General features: G+C 53.5%; 1 protein-coding gene across 1 annotated transcript; it reads left to right on the forward strand.

Annotated features, from left to right (window-relative positions):
- Positions 1-678: 678 nt before the first annotated feature.
- LOC125918164 (72 kDa type IV collagenase) lies at positions 679-24,045 on the forward strand. Its single transcript, XM_049624199.1, has 13 exons — positions 679-1,174; positions 3,773-3,999; positions 4,943-5,091; positions 6,133-6,261; positions 6,497-6,670; positions 9,383-9,556; positions 10,399-10,572; positions 12,244-12,399; positions 13,589-13,724; positions 15,843-15,979; positions 17,081-17,240; positions 21,559-21,668; positions 23,140-24,045. Exons 1-13 carry the CDS (start codon positions 1,019-1,021, stop codon positions 23,241-23,243), a joined length of 1,986 nt encoding a protein of 661 aa, XP_049480156.1. The 5' UTR covers positions 679-1,018; the 3' UTR covers positions 23,244-24,045.
- The last annotated feature ends 322 nt before the right edge of the window (positions 24,046-24,367 follow it).

Raw genomic sequence — 24,367 nt, forward strand, 5'->3', positions numbered from 1 at the left:
TTCTCCTTCGCACCCAATTCTCTTTCCTGAGAGAGGGAGGTGACCTTCCTCGGGGACAGGGACCACAACTGCTGTGTTTCCAAGTGTATATACCTCTAGCACCCAGCATCATGCCTGAGGCCAGGCAAATGCTTAAATATTTGCCTTAGAAAGAAAGGAAGGAAAGGGAGGGAGGGAGGGAGGGAGGGAGGAAGGAAGGAAGGAAGGAAGGAGAGGAGGGACCCTCCACTTCTGTTTCCATCCCTCTGTCTGTTTTCTTTTCTGTCGGGCTCTCTCACTGCTCTCTGTCCTCACCTCTAAAGTTCTAAAATCTCTTCCTCTGACAATCTCTCAATCTGAAGATGTTTCGGGGTTTTCCTCCCCATCTCGGACGGAAGGCAGCCTTGCCCTCGCCCCCACCCCGGGCGTCCCTCCAAGAACCGCTGCTCTCCAACCTCTGGACGTCACGAGTCTAGAGTGGTCGCGCCAGATGTCCCCCCGCAGGGGGTCCTTAGTCTTGGCGCCCGCCCGGATGGGGGTAGGGGTGGAGAGGTCGCGCACTGCCGGTGCCCGCCAAGGCCGGGAGCGGCTGGCGGCGGGGCGAGGAGGCGGAGAGAGGAGAAAAGAGGAGGAGGGCGAGCGGGGGGTGGGGTGGGGTGGGGCGGAGAGGGCCGGGCCTGAGCGCGCCCCCCTCCCAGCACAGCCAGCGCCTTCCCAGCCCAGCAGGCCACATCTGGCGGCTGCCCCCTCCCTTGTTTCCGCTGCATCCAGACTTCCTCCGGCGGTGGCTGGAGGCTGCGCATCTGGGGCTTTAAACATACAAAGGGACTGCCGGGGCCGGCGGGAACGGGCGGCGGCGCGGGGCTGGGGCGCGGGGGCCGGACCATGCGCCGCTGAGCCGGGCGAAGCCCAGGCCACCGAGTCGAGCGGCCCCTCGGAGCGCAGCGCCGCGCGGCGGAGCAGGCGCCAGCCAGGCGGCGACGCGGCCACCCGCACCGAGCCAGCGACCCCCGGGCGACGCGCGGGGCCCGGGAGCGCGATGACCGAGGCGCGAGGGGCCCGGGGCGCACTCGCCGGCCCGCTGCGGGCGCTCTGCGTCCTGGGCTGCCTGTTGGGCCGCGCCGCCGCCGCGCCGTCGCCCATCATCAAGTTCCCTGGAGATGTGGCCCCCAAAACGGACAAAGAGCTGGCCGTGGTGAGTCGCTGCGCTGGCCTCCAGGAGTCAAGTTCAGAGAAACTTCGGAGGCCGAGGATTTGGGGGGGGGGCGAGGGGGAGTCTCCGGGTCTCCAGAAAAGCCACCCCCGCGGTGGGCACACGGCTTGGGGAGGAGCTTCAGGAAACAACTTGGGGGGTCTTTGGCTAGCTGAAAGAGGGAATCTCTTTTGCAAACCGTGGGGGATCCTCGGTAATTGGAGAAGGCCTTTGATAAACAACTTGGCAACTTTTAGGACACAGCATGGGGGGGGGGCGAGAAACCAGCGGGGGTAGGGCAGGGAATGCTTTGGCAAACAGCTGGAAGGGACCCCTTTTGTAAATAGCAGGGCCATTGTGTAGTATCTGGGGGATCTGGCAAGGGGGCAGCTTTGTAAACAACTTTTGGACACATCTGGGGGGTTGGCTAACAGGCCCCTGGCAAGAGTCAGAGACCTTTGGCCAAAGGCCTAAAAGGGGTCTCTTCTGAAAATGGAGGATCTTTCGAAACCTCTGTAGGACTTCGGGAAGAGGGTCCATTGGCACACAATTTGGGTTAACTTTTGCACACATGTGGAGAGGAATTCAGGGTAAAGCAGAGCTTGGCCAACGTCGAGGAACCTTTGGCATACATCTGGAGAGAGGCCTTGGAGGGGATCTTTTGGCAGATATTTGGGGCAGGAGGGAAGCAGAGAGCGCATCGTTTTCACCTGGCTCAATGGACAAGTTGGTCAGGAAGGTCAAGGGTTGCACCTCGGAAAGTTTCCTCGAACTTCTCCAGAGAGGGTTGAGGACCCGAGGAGAGATCTGGCCGCCCGGCGCAGGGAGGGGTGGCGCGGGAGGGCCTGGGCGCGTGGGGCGGGGGCGGACTGAGTCTTGAGCGCCAGGAGCCCCGGCCGGAGAGCCGCCAGGCAGCCCTCCCTCCTGGCGGGGCTCCGAGCTGTGGCTCAGACGTTGTTTTGCCAGCGCGCTCACTCACTCGCTTGCCTGGCTGGAAGGGCTCCCTGACCGACCGCGGCAGCGTTACACGTTACACAAGGGGGCTGGGGGCCCCCCGAGGGGCACCTCTCCTCACCTTGAGAGCCCCTGGGGCTGAGGACCCCTCCGGATGTTCCTTCCTGCTTTCCAGACATCTGCTCCTTTATTGCTTCACCTACCCCAGAAATCTCATTCTCCTTCATCCTGGTCCCCCATCCTGCCCAGGACAGGACTTTGGTCCCCTCTGGTCACCCTAGGTGCCCCTTCTCAGGATGTGATAACACCACTCCCATTTCCTACATATAGACCTCTGTCCCAGCTGGGTAAGTGGGTTGGGAGACCTTATATTTTTAGGGGGCTACTTTTTTTTACAAGGGTCTGGAGCTGGCCGGCATGTTGATGTGGCTGTTGGTTGGGGGTGAAGGTGAGCTTTGTAGCACTGAAAAAGCTACCTGGGTCCCCACACCTCCTACAGCACCTGGAAGGAAGTCCGTGTTGCCCAGAGGCAATGCAGTGGGAGGCCTGAGAAGCCTCCTCTAGACTTAGACTGGTTAGGTTCACATCAGAGAGACTCTAACAACTGACCTGCTTGGGCAAGTGACTTAAGTTCTCAATCTCACCTGCTTCCGCAGACAAGATAATAGTGATGCCTGTCTCAGGGCTAAGGGGGAAGTCCTCCTAGACACCTTGAAGGGTACCTGGCACGCGGTAAACATTCAATAAGGGATAACTTTTGTTATCATTCTCGTTATCACTAATATTATACCCTCTATTTCCCTTTCCTAACTGCTCCCCAAACAAGGTTAGGGCCCCCGTAATAAGGTCTCTTGGTTGTCTTTACAACACAGATCACATATTTAATATTGCACCCACTATGGTCTGTCAGCCTCCCCACACTGGGATTTGAAGCCTGGAGACTAGAAACATCCGTCGTGTTCACCAGTTTATCCCCAATAATACTGGCACAGGGCTGGGCACATGGCAGCCGTCAAAAAAACATTTGGTGAGGAGACAAATGAGCTGGTTGGTCCCTGCGACTCCCCAGGGGTCTGTTTGGTTTAGGCCTCGGTTAGGGCAGAGCTGGCTGCTCAGATCCGGAAAGACAAGATGATTTTCTCTTTTGGAAATGACAGATCTAGGATTTGTACCCAGGTCTGTCTGCGACTGGAATCCATGCACATAAGCCATGAAACTCCTTATAAGAAAAGCGAAAGAACAATTTCTATGTCATCAGCCGTTAGGTGAATTAAAAGAGATGACAGAGGAGAAGAAGAGGGGCAGAGAGTTAGAGTTCCTAGTGTGGACCCAGGAGCCAGATTGCTTGGATCCGAATCTAGCTCCTCCGTTCATGAGCTGTGGGATCTTAGGCAAGTTTCTTAACCTCTCTGAGCTTTAGTTTCTTCATCTGGATGATGGGGATAGTAACAATAACCATATAGGGCATATAGTAAGCACTCAACACGTGCTGCAAGCCATGCTTTACGATGTGACTCAACCAGTGGGTCACAGAGCTGGCTGGGGAACCCGGGATTCTACCCAGTGCTGTTGGATTCCCTGACTACTTTGGTCAGTATTGTGCCACCCTAACGTGGCTGCTTGTCTCCGGGTGTTCCTGTCTTTCAGCAATATCTGAACACCTTCTACGGCTGCCCCAAGGAGAGCTGTAACCTGTTCGTGCTCAAGGACACACTAAAGAAGATGCAGAAGTTCTTTGGGCTGCCCCAGACGGGTGACCTTGACCAGAGCACGATTGAGACCATGCGGAAGCCTCGCTGTGGCAACCCTGATGTGGCCAACTACAACTTCTTCCCCCGCAAGCCCAAGTGGGACAAGAACCAGATCACATACAGGTGCCAAGGCAGGGCCCCTGGGCCGTGGGGACAGTGGGTCTCCGGGCCTTGCTTCTCCCTTCTTGGGGACCCAGGGGGTATCCAGCGAGGGGCCTGGAATTCTTACGAAATGGAGTCAGATGGACCACAGCTTGAATCTCACAATAATAGCCTTGGGGCATCAGCCAACTTAGTTTCTAGTGCTCTGAGCCTTGGCTTTCCAGTCTACAAAATGGGGCTAAAACACAACCTTCCTAGTAGGTTGTTGGGAACTAAGCTTGGTCATAAATAAAGGGGATTTCACAACGTCCAGCATACGGTAAGAGCGTAGTGAATGCTAGTCGTTCGTCACATCGTATACACTGTTACTACAATAATACGCTATTATTATTAAGTGGGGTCGTTGGAGCAGGTGGAGGGAATTTGATGATTGGTTGCTAATTGAGTTTTATATGATATTAAAGAACTGTTATAACTGATTGTGAACTGGGCTGCGAGCGCTGCTCTGTCTGGCTCGTGCTGGATTCCAAGGGGGAGATCTCTGCCTTGTGCCCCTTAACGCGTTATTCATGCCTCCTCGCCTGCCAGCCAGAGGTGAGGAGTGAGACTTCTGAGCCAGGGCATGGAGGCATGGGCTGGGCTAGGGCTCCACAGAACCCCAAGGCATTCTGGGTGGGCTGTTCTCCCAGCAGGCTCTGCTCAACACGCACACACATATACCTGCCCGTGCATCCAGGCTCATACACGCTCGTATGTGCGTGCAGAAGTCTGTGCACCCCTCACCTGCTCAAGCACACACTCGCACACCTGTACTCATGCGTGCACATCCACACACGTTCAGGCATGGTCACTCACACAATTGCATATACACACTTGCACCTATATGTCCGTGCTCGTGTGCATATGCACACTGACATTCCTTGGTACACACAGGCACACTCACACGTGTTTCTATCTCCTCCAGGATCATTGGCTACACGCCTGATCTGGACCCCGAGACAGTGGATGATGCCTTTGCTCGTGCCTTCCAAGTCTGGAGTGATGTAACCCCGCTAAGGTTTTCTCGTATCCACGATGGAGAGGCGGACATCATGATCAACTTTGGCCGCTGGGGTAGGCAGAAGAGGGGTCAGCGGGGGGCCAGGGTGGAGACCAGGGGGGGCAGTCTGGCCATTAGAGGGGCACCGGAGTCCTGAGCATAGCTTAGACAGGAGAGTAGAAGATGTAGACACTGGAGAGCCACGCTGATGTGGGGGCAGGTGACATGACAGGGGGTTGTGCCCTGAAAGCAAGTGGTCTACCTGCATTGCCCAACATGGTGGCCACTGGGTACATAGGGCCGTTTAAATGTAAATAAAACTTAAAATTCAGCTTCTCGGCCACACTGGCAACATTTCAGGTGCTTAGTGGCCACAGGACATTAGTGGCTACTGAATTGAACAGCACAAAGAATATCCCCATCATCACAGAAAGTTCCATTGGCTAATGTTGGGGGGACACTGAGCAACTCTGGATGTGAGGGTGGCTCGGAAACAACGGAGCAGTGTAGACGCCAGAGTCAGCGGAATAGAACCCGGGATCAAGGACACCATGTGGGTTGGCCTTGTGAACACTGGCGGTAGTGTAGACGTGCAGGGAGGGAGCGTGGACATTGTGAGCGGCGTTGTGACGTGGGTGAAGGCACCGGCGCAGGCAGCAGTGTTGACGTGTGGGTGGATGGTGCGGACCTGGGCGGCAAAGTAGGCATGGGGGCTACTGTTGTGGATATTGGTGATGGTGTGACCTGAGGGTAAGCCCTAGGGCCAAAATGGCAGGGAACGTGCGGTAGGTGATATAGACAATGGTGTAGAGGTGGGGACAGTGAGTGAGTGGGGAGGACGCCCGTGTGGCATGTTAGTCTGTGTGTAGGTGTAACGTCGTTAGTGAAGGTCGGTGGTAGAGATACTGGGGGCCACATAGACTTGAGGGGTACTGAAGACCGTGGGATGGTGACGATCAAGTTAGGAGCCCTCTGCGGAGATGCCGGGTTCCCGGTGCCGGATGACCGTACCGGGACAGGGAAGGGGACAGACGTTAGGGCAGCTATAGGACTGTGGTCTGGGCGTGGCTGTGTGTGGCCGGGGCAGCTAGAAGCTGAGACCCACTGTGTTGCAGAGCACGGAGATGGATACCCCTTTGATGGCAAGGACGGGCTCCTGGCTCACGCCTTTGCCCCGGGCCCTGGCGTCGGGGGAGACTCCCACTTTGACGACGATGAGCTGTGGACCCTGGGAGAAGGGCAAGGTGAGAAAGTGAACATCCGCACGCCCAGGTCTCCTCCCCAGTCCTCCGCGAGCCTCGCCGTCCCTAGCAACCAGGACCGTGGCTTCCTGGGCCGCCGTGGGCACCTCCATCTGCTCCGATGGGACCGGAGAGACGGCAGGGGGAGGGAGGTCACGTAGCCCGGTGAGTCAGAGTCCCGGTCTCCAAAGAAGGGCCCGGAGAGGCTCACACTCCATCCACCCCCTGCTGCCCTCAGTGGTCCGCGTGAAGTATGGGAACGCCGACGGGGAGTACTGCAAGTTCCCCTTCCTGTTCAACGGCAAGGAATACACCAGCTGCACGGACACGGGCCGCAGCGACGGCTTCCTCTGGTGCTCCACCACCTACAACTTTGAAAAGGATGGCAAATACGGCTTCTGCCCCCACGAAGGTGAGCGTCCACCTGGCCCCGGGGTTTCCACCGCAGCCTCCACCTTCCCAGGCTCCCCACTACCCCCTGCGCTCCCCCCCCACCGCCAGGCCGGACGCGGCCAGTGTGCCCCACTTCATTCGTTCGTTCAGGCCCTACCAGCCTCGTCTGAGCCATTGCTGTGTCCTTCTCATCGGCACGATTACGTACGTAATCCTTGCAGGAAATCAGTTGTTTTGTTTTGCCCTTAGCAGAAATACTTGTGAAATCACAGGTTTGACGTGCTAGTTTTTTTTTTTTTTTTCTAATGTGCATAAGAATGAATTTAGAATTACTAAGATGCCCAGTGGTCCTCCGGCCAGAACTGGGGATTCAGGGACACGAGGAGAGGCTGGGGGGGGGGGGGGGGGGGGGATCGGAAGCCTAGCAGTGGGATTCAGAGGCGGGACTCAGACACCGAGGCCGGTACCCAATCTGGCTTGGGGACACCAGCCCTGGGAATTTCAGCCATCGTTTCCAGTTCTGATGCTGACTCTTCCAGTGTGTGTGTGTGTGTGTGTGTGTGTGTGTGTGTGTGCGTGCACACGTCTGGGTGTGGGACTGTTCCATGTGCCTCTCGGGGTCTCTGTCTTCCCTTTCTTGTGTCTGCATCTCTGTGTCTCGGCAAAGGCATTAGGCTTGACTCAGTATCTTCGTGTTTTTGCTGATGCTTGTGACAAAATGTTTAGCTATTTTGAAGCCATATAGAGCAAGGAGTTTCCTTAAGGGGTAAGGGTATTGACATAACACACCCAACCCTTTTTTAGTAGATCCTTCACGATGACACACACTTCATAACCAGAAATCACAAAAAGAGTGTGTATACATCTTAATTCTAGATCATATCATCTTAGTGATCTGGAGATCAAAAGCCCAGAAAACTGGAAGGGAAATGGGAGAAAATGCAAAACTTACTTTTTTTAATACTTGGGAGAAAATGCAGAACTTACTTTTTTTATTACTTATTTCTTCCTCATCCCTTGAAGGCTCTTTGATCTATATATATATGCCTCTGTCTTTTTGGCTGTAATTTTACATGTTTGTGACTTCTCCGACCCCATTGCAACTGAACACCAGCCATCTTAACAGAGGGAAAGAAACCAAGAACTAGTTAATGGCGTTCCTGTTTACACTTTTAATACCAAAGCTCACGCGATAGTTTGTATTAAGTAAGAGTTCACGTCATTGACCATTAATAAGTCAAATTTTTAAACAAAGATATTTTATGTCTCTTGCATTTCCCAGTAGGGATTCGAGCAGAGATAACCTTGCCATGTGTCAGTCCCTGTGATTAGAAGAGAATGCCTTGATCATGGAAGTGGAAACAGCTGTAATTCATAAGTTTGGTTTTTCCCTGCATCGGACATTAGCCATTTACTTGGTGTTTAGCCAGATTCAAGTACATACAACACGCACGTGTTCGGTCTTGGGATAGAGGTTCTGGTTACTCAGCCCCTCCTGACTGCTGAGTCAATGATTGCTTTTCTTCATCCTCGTTGGGGGCAGGATCTGAAAGGGGATGGGGGCTTCCTGGGTGGTAGAAATGCAGCTGTTGGGAGACCAGAGACAGAGGCTGGCCTCCCTCAAGGTTAACACGTTGCCTTTCCCTCTCTGAGGCCACCAAGGCGTCTGGCTTCAGTTTTGGCTCTTCCCCTGGTCTCCTTGTTTCTGGTATTGCGGGGGGAAGGTCTCTTGGTTGGGGAGAGGGGAGTAGTGAGGATATGGGACCCTGATCCTGTGGTCCCTGGCCCCCATTTTGGCCATGGTGGAGTTAATGAGGGCTGATGAGGTCACCTCTGGCGCCGTTGTGCACAGATGGTCCTTGTTACGAACTTGTGGTTTTGCTAGTTGGCAATTTCAGAGATACACCATTTTGTAGCTTTGGGGGTGGATGAAGGCATGGGGGAGCAGGGGGAAAACCCAAGACAGACAAGCCCAGACTCTGACTCCCACTCTCCCCAAATTCTCCAGGCATAGCCTCTGTCTTGGGGAGGTCAGAGTGGGAGCTCGGAGGGCATATTAGAAGGTGTCTGGAGACGCCACCTCTTTTCCATTCTCCCCCTCCTTTCCTCCTCTCTCTCCTACAGAGACCACAGGAGGGCCGTCCAGGAAAGCGCCTGGGGTTGAAAGGGAGGTGAAGCTTTCTCTGTGTGTGTGTGTGTGTGTGTGTGTGTGTGTGTGGCAAAGGGTGTGAGCAAGAGAGAGATGACCATGAGCAGTTCCAGAACCAGCCTTCTCAGAACCTCAGTTTTCCTTTCTCTCGAATGCAAAGATTTGTGGTCCTGCCGACCACCATGGATGATATTTTTAGCAATCTGCGTGGCTTGGGCACAGACCAGGCAGAGTGGACAGTCACCTTGGGGTTGGGTCAGGGGCAGGGCTCTGGCGGCCCCATGCTGTGTGCCAGGTTTTAACCATTTCATTGGTGGGAGGAGGGGTGGCCCATAAGGTCCCAGGGGAGGGATCAAGGTGGCTGGGGAGACAGGAGTACCCTCCAGGGGACCAGAGGAGCAGCAGTTCAGCTACCAGCACAGACGGGTTTTAACATCTTAACAATGCTGTATCTTCGCTGGTGTGAATTGGCAGGTTGGCCCCCAGCCAGCCCTGCGCCCACGCAGGTGCTGAGCTCATTCCCCGTTGGGCGGTGGGTGGCCTCTCACATTCATGCTCTCTCCGTCTCTCCCTCACCTCCAGCCCTGTTCACCATGGGTGGCAATGCTGACGGACAGCCCTGCAAGTTCCCATTCCGCTTCCAGGGAACATCCTACGACAGCTGCACCACTGAGGGCCGCACCGACGGCTACCGCTGGTGCGGGACCACGGAAGACTACGACCGAGACAAGAAGTATGGCTTCTGCCCCGAGACCGGTGGGTGTCTCCACCTCTGATGGAAATGTCTGTCCTCTGGTAGAAAAGCTACCAGAGCCCCCTCCCCCTGTCCGGGGCAACTCATCAGAGTCCTTAGCAGCTGGTACAGCATGAGCACCAAAATCCGAACAGATGCTGATCAGAACAATAGCCAGTTAAGCCGAAATGGTGATCCCTAATGTCAGGCCAGCTCAGGACCCTCTGTGAATGGCCCATCCACTCTCAGCTTCCTTGTAATCGTTTCTCTCTCTCTCTCTCTCTCTCTCTCTCTCTCTCTCTGTCTCATCTTGAAGTATGTCTTCCCTGCCTTTCTTTGCTCTAGTCTGTGTCTCTGTCTTTTGGCTTCTGTTTTTCAGTAAGGACTCCCTTCCTCCCTCCCTCCCTCCCTCTCTTCCTCCCTCCCTTCCTTCCTGATTTTTACTGAGCACCTGCCTTCTGCAGGAGACACAGGTAGGTCTTCCACAGGAGCCCGCATGATGGAGCTCACTGTCTAAGTATGCTGGCCCCGTTGGCTGTGCCCAGCACCCTTTGCCTCTGGTCCCCTCCAGCCCCATCCACGGGAGGCTAATAAAGCTCTGGAATCTGGCTGCGTGGGTTTGACGCTTCCAGCAGTATCTGCTCAGGCAAGTTTCTTAATTTCTCTGAGCTCCAGTTTCCCATCCACGAAATGGGGCTGACTTACAGTCCCTACTGCACAGGGTTATAGAGACATGCTTGCTCCAGTGCCCAGGGCTGAAGCGGGTGCTCCATAAGCGTGATTTGTTAATGTCCACATCGTGTGGTTCCCTGGTGGTGGCTTCAGATGCCTTACTGCCCCCTCACCCATGTCCCTTGCTCCACAGCCATGTCCACTGTTGGCGGGAACTCAGAAGGTGCCCCCTGTGTCTTCCCCTTCACCTTCTTGGGCAACAAGCATGAGAGCTGTACGAGCGCGGGCCGCAGCGATGGGAAGATGTGGTGTGCGACCACAGCCAACTATGACGATGACCGCAAGTGGGGCTTTTGCCCTGACCAAGGTACAGCGCTCTGCCCGTTGGGCAGAAACACCAGATGCTGCCCCGCCCCTGCACTGGAAACCTTCCTGGGCCCCCACCCACCTCTGGCATAGACATCACCCCCAGACACCCACCTGTGCTTGGCAGACACACTGTTTTGGCTGAGGCCCTGCCCATCCGTGGAGATGGCGCTCTTCTCCTCCGCCTTGACCGCGCCACAGGTGGGGCTGTGACTATGCGAAACATCCCAGTGCCGAGCGCAGGGTACCCCGTTCCAGAGAATGATTCCCCTGCAAGGCATTCCCCTCCAGTGGGGAGCTGCCTGCAAGGAGCTGGGTGGGCAGGAAAAGAGAGGAAAAACAGGAGGAGCATCATCCTTTCTCCAACACCACCCTCCAGGTAGCACAAGAGAGTCCCCAGAGCCCCCCGTGTCCCATTGGCACCCTCTTTTGCCAAGTTGTGAATGGGTGGGGGGACCTTGACAGTGCTGCCCCCCAGGGCTCACAGGCTGGGGCAAGAGCATGACCAGGAGATAGGCCATGACCTTACTATGTGGTCAGTGCAGTGAGCAAGGTGTTTGGGGGCACTATGCCCACTCTAGTCTGCAGGGCCCAGTGGATTGGGCTTAAAGCTCCCCGATGGCGCCAGATGGCCAAGTGAGAGGTCTGGTCCGGGGCTGGCCAGAATTAGATCAGCCTCTTTTTATGTTACTTTTCTTCTTTTTTACTCACAATGGGGTGGTATTTGGGTAACGGCTAACCGACAGAGACTGGCCGAAAGACGTTTTCTTAACCCCTGCCAATGCCACTCTAGGACATATCCTGATACTACCTGCCCTGCTCCAGCTTCTACGTAAAGGTGGGATTCTCCATCTGCTGGAATGGCTTAAGACCCCAGAGCTATTGTGGCACACTTGCGTTCCCTAAGACTGTCATAACAAAGTGCCACAAACTGGGTGTCCTAAAACAACAGAAATGTATTCTCTACAAGTCTAAAGTCAAGGCATTGGTACGGCCACCTTCCCTCTGAAGGCTGCATGGCCCCAGTCTCTGCCTCTGTTTTTACGTGGCCTTCTATGTATCTTCTCCTCTTATAAGGACACGGGTCACACTGGATTAAGGGCCCATCCTGCTCCAGTGTGACCTCCTTTTAACTTACATCTTAATTTATCTGCAAAGATGCTATTTCCATATAAGGTCACACACAGTCACGGGAGCTCAGTCTTAGGAACTGAACCTATCCTTTGGGGAGACCCCCCTCATCCTACAGCCTGCCCTCTGTCTGTGGCTAAGCCTGGGCAATCATTCCAAGTGGGAATGGTTGTCATTACTTCCCCTGGGGCAGGAAGGGTGAGCCCACTCTCTTTCCTTCTTTCCTCTTCAGAGACCCTGTAGTGCAAGTTTTTTTTTTTTTTATCAAATGGGACCCCAAGTAGAGGATTTGCAGCTGCTATTTGTTCTTTATAGCACACAGCAGCTGCCCACCATGGGAAGGGACAAAGGGACTTTGGCTGACCCGACTTGGAAGCAATGGGCATAGTATCTCAGTCCCAGAGCATTCGGGAGAAGGAAAAATCAATATGTGCCATTTGCAAGGCTCTCGGCCCTACCATGGGGATGTCCTCAGAACCCTCATCCTCCCTTGTCTCTCTCCCCTTGTCTCTCTGCCCCCCTCCCCTCCTGCGGCCCTTAGGGTACAGCTTGTTCCTGGTTGCAGCCCATGAGTTTGGCCATGCAATGGGGCTGGAGCACTCTCAGGACCCTGGGGCCCTGATGGCACCCATTTATACCTACACCAAGAACTTCCGCCTGTCCCACGACGACATCAAGGGCATTCAAGAGCTCTATGGTAACCCTCCGTGTGGGGCTTCGGGATGGGGGTCTGGGGAGGTCACGCAGCCCAGGATGGAGGCCAGGGCTTGGGGACCAGCAAGGTCCCGTCTCTCCAGGACCGCAGGAGACCAAAGGCAGGAGACAGGAGCGCTGATCAGTTCTGGGGGTATCAGAGCAGCCCTCCAAGGGGACCCCTGGATAGTCCCTTTCCTTTCCAAATAGCACCAGTATTCATGCCCCTCTTGGCTCCCCAGAGCCACTCTGTGAGGTCGGCAGGGGAGAAACTGGCTCTCCATTTTCTAGGTGAGTAAACTGAGGCCTGAGGAAGGTAACCCTTTTGGCCCAGGGTCACCAGGAAAGCAACCCAGTTAGGTTTAGAATCCAGGAGAAGGAGCTACATACAGAGCCGAATGTGCCAGCGTATGGAAGATCCTGATGAGACCGGGAGGGGACCCAAGGTGTCTGGTTTTCATACCCAATTCTTTTATCTTGATGTGTAATAGGCGTAATTCAACCAGAGCTTGAAAACAGTGATTTATTTATTAATGCTTATGATGAGGCTAGAGTAGGTCCAGTAAGAAAAAAAAAAAAAAAAAAAAAAGGTATCAAATGGTCCCGGTGCCCGGACCAAGTCAAAGGGAGAGATAACAAGTTCAAGTGCTTCTGCCCCTCACCAACAGCAAGAGATGGAGCAGGTCTTTACCTCCTTGGACTCACTTTTCTCTTCTCTAAACTGTGACGGGTTGCCATGAGGAACAAAGGGATGAATGCTTGAGAAGGTTCCACACCCCCGATGCTGGACACACTGGTGGCCGCTGTTGGCCTTGACTCTCTTTTGGGCTTAAGAACCTGAGCTCTGGGTTTGAATCCTTGGGAAGGTCGCTCCACCTTTCTGGGCCTCAGTTTCCCCATCTGTAAAATGGCAATAATAACGGTGCCTCCTTGCAAGGGCCATGGTGAAGACTGGTTCGGGCGATGTCAGTGAATAGCATTTGTTAAGTACCAACCAGCTGGTTGGGACCCTGGTCTCTCTTCACTGATCTGCCACGTCCAGACATCATCTCTGTGTCTTGCCCGGCCTCACTCCAAGGCCAGAATACTATTTCTTCTGACCCTTAGCAGGTTGGGTGGGCAGCTTTGGGGGCTCAGCCTGGTGGGGAGAGCCCCTGGAGCTGGCGAGAGTCTGAGGGCACGTCCTCCTCCAGGGGCCTCCCCTGACATTGACACTGGCACCGGCCCCACCCCAACTCTCGGCCCCGTCACTCCTGAGATCTGCAAACAGGACATTGTTTTTGATGGCATCTCTCAGATCCGGGGGGAGATCTTCTTCTTCAAGGACAGGTGAGTACAGGAGCTTGCTTCTCGTCCTTGCCCTCTGCCCATTTCCCGTTACCCCTGTGCCCCCAACCTCTGCTTCACAGAATGGCCCGTACAGACAGCTTGTCCTATGTATTGGACAGCCTCCAGATGTCAGTGGCTTACCGCAATGGGCATTTCTATTACTCTTTCCTAGTCTATGGGTCTTTGTCTAGGTGTCTTGGCTTTGGGCTGCGGTTTGGGTTCGGGGATCTTCTGCGTATCACTCACTCTCCTGGGATTAGCAGCTGCTCGTGGCAGATGACAAACACAAGAGGCCAAATCAAACCACACAAACGCATTTAAAGCCTCCACTCACATCATGTCTGAGAATGTTCCATTGACTGAAGCAAATCACATGGCCAGGCCCAACACCCACTATAGACGGTGGTACTGAGAGGTCACATGGCAAATGCACATGGATGTGTAATTCTGAAATAGGGGTGGAGGGAAGAATTGGAAACAGTAATCCAGGCTCCCACAGGCTTTCTCCTGGAATCGCCTTGACCTCAAATAGCCAAATCATTCTTTCTATGGGGATCAAGTAACCGCAGGGGAGAGGTGGTATCCTTTATGCTGTAGATAAAGGCCTCCGCTCAATCGATCAAGAGCTGAGATTCACCCAGCTGCCCTAGCCCTCCTGGAGAATGGCAGACAGTATCTAGGACTGCATTAAAAAATATTTGCATCGTCCATCTGTACATACACATATACATACACCCATCCATCATTCATCTATCTGTCCATCATCTATCCATCCATCATCCTTTATCTATTACCAGTCAGTCATCATCCATCCATCATCCATCCATTCAACAGTCTGTCGACCCATCCGTGCATCCATCCATCCATAGAATGTGGTAGGTGACAGAATGAGCTTTGGAGCCAGATTCCCTGGGTTGGAATCTTGGACCTGCTCCTAACGGTTGCATGATTATAGGCAATTTAATTATGTATGTGTGGTATGAAGTCCAGACGTAGGGCTGCCTCCAGGGGCAGGACTCAATGATATCTTTGTCCACAGCCATCCTCCGCGTTGATTTCATCTCAAGGCTGGGTCCCTCATGGTCACACAATGGCTGCCAGTGGCAGCAGGCTTCCTTGCCCACATCCGGCAGGAGAGAGAGAGAGAGACAGAGAAGTCCCCAGATAGGAAATACAAGTCTATCCAATCTTGTCAGGCTCACATGAATCATATAGCAACTACTGAACCAATAATAATTGCCAGGAAATGCTAAGCTCTGATAAGCTTAGACCAGTGGTTCTCAAAGGTTGGCACATATCAGGATCATCTGGAAGGCTTGTTAGAACAGATTGCCGGGCCCCAAGCCCAGGGAATCTGGCCCATAGGTCTCGAGTGGGACCCAATAATTTGTGTTTCCCAGTCCCCAGATGATGCTCATGCTGTTGGTCTGGGGAGCACACTTTGAGACCGGTGGCTTAAGCTAATCGGAATGGGGTTTGGGTCCACCGGTGGGCAAACTTGGATCATGAATACCAGAGTTGTGTGAGGAAGGATGCAATCTTGTGACATTATGAAGGTTTCGTTTTATAAGACACACAACGTGCCTGGCACTTAGTAGGCCCTCCAGAAGTAATAGTTGTCACTCTTGCTGAGGTGCACAAGTCCATTGCCTTTCAATTCAAGACATTCTGTGAATACCATAAGCCCCTGCCTCAATTGGCTTCTGATCTAATAAAAGATATTTGAAGATGTTTTTAAATAAAAGATATTTAAATAAAAGATATTTAAAAACAACAACAACAACAACAACAATCAAACTACTATTCCAGGCACCCAGTGTTGATGATTTTGAGAGACTCAGAGGGACAAGAATATGGTATGGACAAAGGTAGTTAGGGAGGGCTTCCTGGAGGAGGAAGCAAGACAGGGAGCAAAAAAGTGGTTTCTCTGTCCTGGCATCTTGCAGAGGGGGCTCTGCCCATTCTCTAGTCTTTCCAACCTTCCTTTTGATCTTGGCTCCTCCAAGGGCGTCATCGCTGGGAAGTTTTTGAGTGGGCTTGGGGAGCTAATATGACCTGTGGTAATAGCTGCAGAGTGACCCAAGGTGTGGTTTTCTGTGTCCCCTGCCCCAATTCCAGGTTCATTTGGCGAACAGTGACACCACGTAGCAAGCCCATGGGGCCCCTGCTGGTGGCCACATTCTGGCCTGAGCTCCCGGAAAAGATTGATGCTGTATACGAGGCCCCACAGGAGGAGAAGGCTGTGTTCTTTGCAGGTGTGTGGGAAGGGGCCTGCCTCGCCCTCGGCGCCACGGGGGTCTGCACCGTGGTTCCTGTGCACCTGTGGGTGCTCCCTCTCTTTTATGGATCCGTTCTCTCAACCATGACTTCCAAAAGCATGGGATTCATCTGGGAGATTGGCTCAGACACCCAGCATCAAATACATTAGCCCACGTGTGAACATTTCATTACTTTTTAATTTTCAATCCTTCTGATCCGTTTTCTAGAAGGAAAATTACAGTTCAGTGCTGGTGCCTCCAACGCTTTCCTAAAGCTAGAGCCTTTGACTGTTTTGAGTTAGAATTTTTTAAAAGGTGATTTCATTTTTAACATTCAAAACTTAGTTCAAGAAAATACATGTATTTTCTATGGATTTCAGGATGAATTCCCTGAAAGCCAAATACTAAGCAAACAATAGTAGAAAAAGTCTCTGTAAGTGGTTAAGAATCATCAAGGGAGCGTCACATGGCTGACATCGGGGAAACCCTGCTCCTTCGACATTCATTTGAACCTACAGCGTGCCAGGGATCCAGCCCGGCCCTCACGGAGCTCACAAGCTAGCGGGGTGGCGGGGGGTGCGGGGAGAGAAAAGCGGGCTGTCAGGAGGAAATGCAGTAAGGCTATGATCATAGGGGAGGAAGGACTGATAGGAAACTGCCCTGGTCCGAGGGGTGGGCACAGGGACTGCCTCCCGGAGGAGCTGAAGTCTTAGCAGCACAAAGGTACAGATTCCGCCAGCCAGTTCCCTGCCTCCTCCGTCCCAGAGTGCTCGTGGGCTGTGATGCAATATTAGGAAAAGGTCTTCATGGTAAATGTGGCACTTAGCATGCGTGGCCTGGTGAGGGAGCAAGGCATGCACCTCCCCCCCCCCCCCCCCCCCCCTCCACTCTCCTCCTCTGCCAGGCAACTTCTATAAGCAATTTGTGAAACCGTATATGTGAGTCTTGATTCTGGGCACTGAGCCCAAAGTGAGCAGGACCTGTGTCCCTGATGAAAATGGGCACGGTGGGGTCCCCGGCAGACAGAGGACGGGAGGGACAGGCCAGCCTGAGGGATTTCAGCACCAGTCACCAACGCACACTTTGCTTCCGCCGCAGGGAATGAATACTGGGTCTATTCAGCCAGCACCCTGGAGCGAGGGTACCCCAAGCCGCTGACCAGCCTGGGGCTGCCCCCTGACGTCCAGCGGGTAGATGCTGCGTTTAACTGGAGCAAGAACAGGAAGACCTACATCTTTGCTGGAGACAAGTTCTGGAGGTAAGGGGGGTGGGGCAGAGTAGAAAGGAGAACAGCACAGCCATCTGTGTGGACGAAGAGAAGACACTCTGTGGTTTCCTGTTTCCTGGGTCAGAGTCGGAGGTTTGGGGCCACGGGTGCCCCCTCCCTCGCCTCTCCTCTCCCAGAGCTGCAGGCCCTGCGAGAAGTCCCTGAAGGATGAAGCATCCTTGTGTACATTGCTGCTAGGGGTCTGGTCAGAACCTCCTTTCCTCCTCAGAAGTCTTTCGATTGGGCCCATGTCTGTCTGGTGTGGGGCCTCCGATTTGGGAGTGACTCACTGAAGAAGAGGGCAATAAAAATAAAGGCAGCAGCTGCTACTAATAACACTGGATGCCAGACATTATTCCAAGGGGCTTTATGAGATAAGTATTGTTATTATTCCCATTTTACAGATAAGGAACCGGGGGTCCAGAGAGGTTAAGTATCTGGTTTAAAGTCACACAGCCATGTCGTGGCAGGTTGGGATTCGAACCTGGGAATTCTGGCTCCTAGAGACCATGCTATTTATTCTTCCCTATTCTCTATAGTACCTGGGATAGTGGGGTCCTCAGAAATGGGGGTGGTGAAGGCGGGGGTGGCAGAGGGCAAAATATGATGAAGACAGAGATAGGTCCACCAGTTGCCCGCAGAAGCATCCAGATCAGGCCCCACGGGAAGCAGCAGGCACCCTGTGAAATGTCTGCCACGGGGCCAGTGTCTGTGGGTGCAGGCTGGCAGTGGGCCAGTTCAGAAGGAGGTTACTCACCGCTCTGGGTCATCAAAAGGAAAGGGTTCAATTCCAAGAGGCCATGGTCAGGGCCATGGGTCAGGGAGCCCAGTATCCGTGAATGGTCAGTGAAAGGCCACCCAGACTTCCGGAATTTGATTAGAAAGCTTCCACATTTCCCAGACAGGGAAGCTGTGGTCCAAAGAAATTAAATACCTTGTCTACGTTATTTAAATGCAAGTGTGTTGGCCACAGAACCAGGATTGTAACTGCTTCTCCTGGCCCCAAACCCCAAGCCCCTCCACTCTACCCTCCGTGTCATTCAGTCAGTGGAAGGGGTGGTTGGGGTGAGGGGTGGTTGGCACCTTCCTCCTGTGGCTGCTCCCGCATCCGGGCCCTTTGCCGGCCATCCCTGAAACAGTCCTGCTTCCCTCCCAGGCCTCCCTCTTCTCCCCCTTCCCTGCCCTTCCCACCCGCCCTGCCCCCAGCTGCCCTGCATTCAGAAGCTGTTTGCCTGTGTCAGGGAGGAAGTCCAGACATATTGCTAAGATACTTAGCGACTTAAGCTGATGGATATCTCAAGCCTCAAGAAAGAACACAGTCAGCCAGGAAACCTCGGAGCGGGCTTTCTGCCCGTAGGCTCCCAAACACTCCTCTGCACAAGCACGTACTACAAATAGCATCTCAGCGTGGTAGGCGCCCTGAATCTCTAAATCTTAGAATGCGGACAGTGAGCAGCACAGACAACACAGAAACGTGAATCTTCGAACCATAAAGTAGCACTTGTGTCTACAAACCATGGTGTTGGAAGGACTTTTGTGCTCCGCCTCCAGGGCCCCCTGTGTATGTGAACATATAGGACAGATGTAGCCACGTGTGAACGCGAGTGTGCCCAAGCGTGCATGCGTACACACACACACGGACACACGGGCTGTGGTGGCACCTGGGTGGGATTCGGGCAGAGTTATCTGCTTCCCAGTCCCTTTCTGCAACGAGCCCACCTTCCGAAGCTGGGGTCCAGAATGCACAGGCTGCTCTAGAAGGTCAGTGAAACTGACTTAAAAGCAGCAGAGCTAAAGGCCTTTCTGGAAGCTCCGGACTGGGTTTCCAGAAGACATAGTCAATGAGCTTGAGACGTTGTTTCTGGAGCCGAGGCTTCAGAGGCCTCAGGGGCCTCCCTGCTGGAGAAGGAAGGAGAGCCCCAGATGACAGAGGACAGGCATCTGCCTCCAGCCTGGCATGCCCTCGTCTGTGCCAGGGCGTTCTCAGCCCCTGCTTCTGGAAGCTTCCACCAAGTGCACAAATGTATACTCAGTATCTCCTATGTGCCAGGCACTTAGCTGGGTGCTGGAAGACAGTGGTTAAGAAATAGTCACGCTTTTCCTTGTGGAGCTTACGGTCGAATGAGGGAACTAGATATAAACATGTTTGAAAAGAACAACGATGGCTTCCGTGACAGGCTTATCCCAGGCCTGAGGCTGTGCATTTCACGTTTATTTATCTTTTTGAATGTTCACTTATTTTTGAGAGAAAGAGAGGGAGAGACCAGGGGAGAGACAGAGGATCCAAAGTGGGCTCTCCGTTGACAACAGAGAGCCCGATGCGGGGCTCAAACTCAAAAACCATGAGATCCTGACCTGAGCCGTAGTCGGACACTTAACTAACTGAGCCACCCGGTGCCCCTCACCTTTATTTCTTTTTAAAGGTAGATCCTATTTTAGCCCCGTTCTCCAGCTGTGGAAACTGAGGCTGAAGTACCTCAAGGGTACCCCCATGGAAAAGCTGAGACAGAAATGTCTGTGTTCTTAACACCTGCTCTGCACTGCCAGTTTCCACAGCGGTGGGGAGGCATGGAGTGTCACAGAGAAAGAAACCTTTTCAGGCAGTGTAGGAACCTGCAGACAGAGAGGAAGACGAAGAGCTTTGGGCCCCTTCAGAGCCAGCACCTTCTGATGCCCTGATGCCTTGTTCTTCCTGGCCGAAAAGAACTTGGAAGCAAATTGGTTCACTTCTCCGAGGCTCGGTTTCCACATCTATAAAATGGGCTTGCTTCCTGCCCTGCCTACCCTCTGTGGGTAGACTGAGAGAGAAATGAGGGCGAGTTCAAGCATAGGACCCAGAGTCAGAGCCGTTACCACTCTGGGAGAATGTAGTGTTGGGGGCCTCAGAGGGGGTGGTGTGGATGAGGTGCTGGGACTTTGGGCTGAAGACTTGGTTTTGGTAGACCAGGTCACGAGGAAGCATATTAGGTTTTGCAAGAAGTCTTATGATGCAGCTGGGGTTAAGAAGGGCTTTCCCGACGGTTCCCAGGGTGGTGGGCAGAGGGGGAAGTGGAAATGGTGGTTGGTGTGAGGGATGGAAAGGGAAACCCACAGGGAAAGCTATTGTTGGTGTCTAGGATCGGCTGGTCGGGCTGGCCTCAGGGAAGAGGGTCCGCTCTGAGGCACCACAGAGGAAAGCTCAGCTGTCCCCAAAATGGCATTTGAGCACAGATCTGTCTAGAAAATCAACTCCACAAGGGCAAGACTTTTATCTTGATTGCTGCAGTATCCACAGGCAGGCAGAGTAGGAGGTCATTAAATATTTAGAGAATAATGAGTAGGTTGAGTGTAAGTAGAAAACCAAAGGAATCAAAGTGGCCCCAGCATTTAAAAAAAAATCCCCAAAAAAGGAAAACGATGGAGGTATCGCTAGCCAGGAAGAAGACTATGCCAACTAATTCTCAAAGTATTTATCTGGATAAAAGGCACGGCCCAGGATAACTATGTACCCTGTAAGCTACATCAGGGACGGAGGGGGCGGGAGGCCCGCCCTGTGACTAACAGGGCTTGGATTCGCGTGCCACTCATGTAACCTGGCTGTCCCAGATGAGATCATCTCCCAGGATGCGGACGGTCACCTCCACCTGGAGAAGCAGTGGTTTGTCAAAGCCTCTCAGTGAAAGAATGTGGAGGCGGGACCCCATCCCTGGACTCTCAGTCCAGTGCGCCCCACACTGCAGCAGGGATCAGAGTGTGTAAAGGAACTAACATTTCCCAAATACCAAACAGCAGACAGGGAGATAGGCATTTTGCATATGTTATTTCATTTCCTACATACGTTAATTAAGATGCTCGATACAACCCCATTTTATAGTTAGTAAAGCGGAGGTTCAGAGAGCACCTTGCAGCTGGGGGGCCAGGCAGGCCTGGGTTGGATTACCACTTGGGAGCTGGGTGCACTTTCTAAGCCTCTGGTCTATAAAATGAGTATTCCGGTAATAACCGTGTCCTGGGATTCTCACAAAGATTGACAGGAAATATATGGAAAGTGGTTAAGGCACTGCTTACACGTTAGCAGTAATCACAAGATTGCTTTTATGGGACTTTTAAAGGTCACATAACTAATGAGTAGTGGGGTTGGGATCCAGACCCAGTCTGGCTCCCTGGCCTTTGACTCCAGCCGGCCGCCTCCCTGCAGGGCTAGGTCTGGTTTTCCAGGCTCAGCCAGGAGCCAGCCGCTGGGCCTTCCCATCCAGGTTGGGGGGGGGGGGGGGGGGGGGGGCTGGCCTTAAGGGACGCCCCCGGTTCCTCATCTGCTGTTTGCTTGCAGGTACAATGAAGTAAAGAAGAAGATGGACCCTGGCTTCCCCAAGCTCATCGCGGATGCCTGGAACGCCATCCCCGATAACCTGGACGCCGTGGTCGACCTGCAGGGCGGTGGTGAGCGGCCCAGCCCCCTGTCCGCTTTCTAGGACCTGCCTCCCCGCCCCCAGCCCCGGGGCCCAGCTCCTCACAAGCACACACTCCCTCATTGTGCAGAGCAGCAAGCGGAGCCCGGGGAAAACAAACCAGCCCCTTCAGCCCAGGGCTGGGAAGGCATCCAGACCCCTGACCTCTGCTCACTCAGCTGGCTCCAGGCAGTAAGACCCAGAAAGGCCCCTCACAGCTGCAGGGCCTGGAGCCAGGGAAGGGGAGGGCAGGAGGCCTGCTGGAACAAGAAACATGGGCTCTGTGCCCTGGATTCATTCCGGGGTTTGGTCCAGGCCCTTTCAGGTTCCACAGGAGGCCTTGTGACTGCCTCCCATTAGCAGAAGGATGGCTCCATTGGAGACAGGACAGACTTTTGTCCTGCCCTCTTGCTGATGTGGCAAAGTTCTCCCACTCAACTCAATCTGCCCCCGGTCCCTTGCTGAATAAAATACAACCCCGTATCAGCAAGGGATAGAATTTGGAGTTTGAAAACCATATTCTGAGGAGGCTTCTGTGAGGTCTGCAGGGTCCTGGAAATGAGTCCAGTTGGCTTTTTACAGGAGGTTTCAATTAAACTCCACAAAGATTTCTTTGGAGCCCCTATCATATGCTAAGCACATGGCCCTAAGCTCCGGTGGTGAAAGATCTCACATGTCCAAGGAAGAGCAGCACATAATCTAGGGATTAGGTTAAGGATTGTCTTCGAGAGTAAACATCTATTGAACACCTACTGTGTGCCGGCCTTTTGAAAGAAGGAAATGAGATCACGTACGTCAGGAATCGCACATTTTACAGCCCGTAGGGGCCAGGCCAATAGCATGAATGAATGAAGCAGGCAAGGCAGACGGTGGGGAAGGGTGAGGTCTGTGGTGAACCAGAAGGCACTTGGCTGATTTACAACCACCTCCTTCTGATGGCTGCTGCAAGAATGGGGGCCCAGTGTCGTTCAGATAGTCTAGCTGTTTTAAAAGGGAGCAAGAAGTGCGTATTTTCATGTGAAGTTTCCAGATGTTTGTACGCTGGCAACTCATTCAGAACAAAACAAAACACAGAATCTGTGTAAGCCAAATAGCCAGCTGTCGGCCTGAAAGGCCTGGGAGCCTCCTCATTTGTCCCCTCTGGGAAGTGCTTAGTTTGTGCCTGTGCTCAGTGGAGCGGGGTTATTTATATTAATAATAGCATGTATTAGCCGATTTAATCCTCGCCCAGAGGTCTAAGAGGTCCGTATCTTCACCCCCATTTTACAGATGAAGAAACAGGGACTCAAGAGAGCTTAGTTCCCCAGCCATTCCCCTTCCTCCGGCCTCAGAGGTTGGGGCGGGGTGGGGGTGGGTCTTCTCTGGTTTAAAGGCTTCTTCCCTACGGGAGGCTCCCAGGACCCTTTCATGTGCTACAATGTCCAAGGATGGGGTGGTCACCACCTCCCTTTGTCTCGTCCCAGGTCACAGCTACTTCTTCAAGGGCGCGTATTACCTGAAGTTGGAGAACCAGAGTCTGAAGAGCGTGAAATTTGGAAGCATCAAATCCGACTGGCTGGGCTGCTGAGCCGTCTCTGGCTCCTCCAGGCCCCGCGCATCCATGTCTTCTGCAAAACCAGGCCCTGAGCGCCAGGGAAGGACCCGGATGGGCCTGGCAGCCTTCAGCTCTGTAGTTAATCAGCGTTCTCACCCCTACCTGGTAATTTAAGATTCTGAAGGGTGGCTCTGCCCTGTGCCCCAGGAACGGTGCTGCTTGTACCCCTGCCAGGTGCCCTCATCCCCCTTCCATACCCCACCAGCCCTCCAGAGCCACCCCCAAAGAGATGCTTTGATATTCTCAATGCAGCCCTGCCTTGGGCTGCCCTGGTGCTGCCACGCTTTGGGCTCTTTCTCCCTCCACAACTTTCTGTGGCTTACAGCACCCTCGGAGCCAACAGAGAGAGACTGTCTCAAGAGGGCACTGGTGGCCCGACAGCCCAGCCTGGCATGGGGCAGTGGGACAGGGGCATGGTCACGTGGCCACCCTGCACACCTGGCTTCTCACTGCTGGACGCCTTAGGACCTCTTCTACGTTAGCGGTTTGCTTTGTATGCACTTTGTTCTTTTCTCTCGATCGACTTGATTGTTCCACTTTGAATTTCTTGACAGAAGGACTTCAGGTTGTCTGAAGTCACTCCATGATGCATCTCAGCCCACATAGTGATGGTTCTCTTGTTCACTCTGTTTAGTACGTCCCTGACCCCATCACTTCCTCCACTGGCTGGAGGAAAACCAAGCCATGGCTCCCGCTCAGCCCTCCCCCACCTTCCTTCAACAGTTCCCCATGGGAAATGTCAACAAGTATGAATAAAGACACCAATGGAGTGGCAGTGTTTGCAGGGGGTTTTTTTTGTTGTTGTTTTTTGTTTAATCTGCAGAGCCTAGAGAGGGGCTACAGCCCCCGGCAGAAGAAGAAACTTAAAAAGTCTATAAATCTCTGCTCCCTACAGGGCCCGGGAGACATTTGCGGCAAAGGTCAGAGCTGCCAAAATAAAGAGCAGGAGACCCTCCAAGTGGGTGAGCTGGAGTCCCTCTGTCCTGAAGGAAGAGCCTTTGAAATAACACTGGTTCTGTCACTGTGCTGGCAGGGTCTCATTCAAGGTCCCCTTCGTTTCTGAGGCTCAGTTTACTACTACTGAACCCCCAAAACGC

The sequence above is a fragment of the Panthera uncia genome, unplaced genomic scaffold, assembly GCF_023721935.1.
Source record: "Panthera uncia isolate 11264 unplaced genomic scaffold, Puncia_PCG_1.0 HiC_scaffold_511, whole genome shotgun sequence".
NCBI lineage: Eukaryota > Metazoa > Chordata > Mammalia > Carnivora > Felidae > Panthera > Panthera uncia.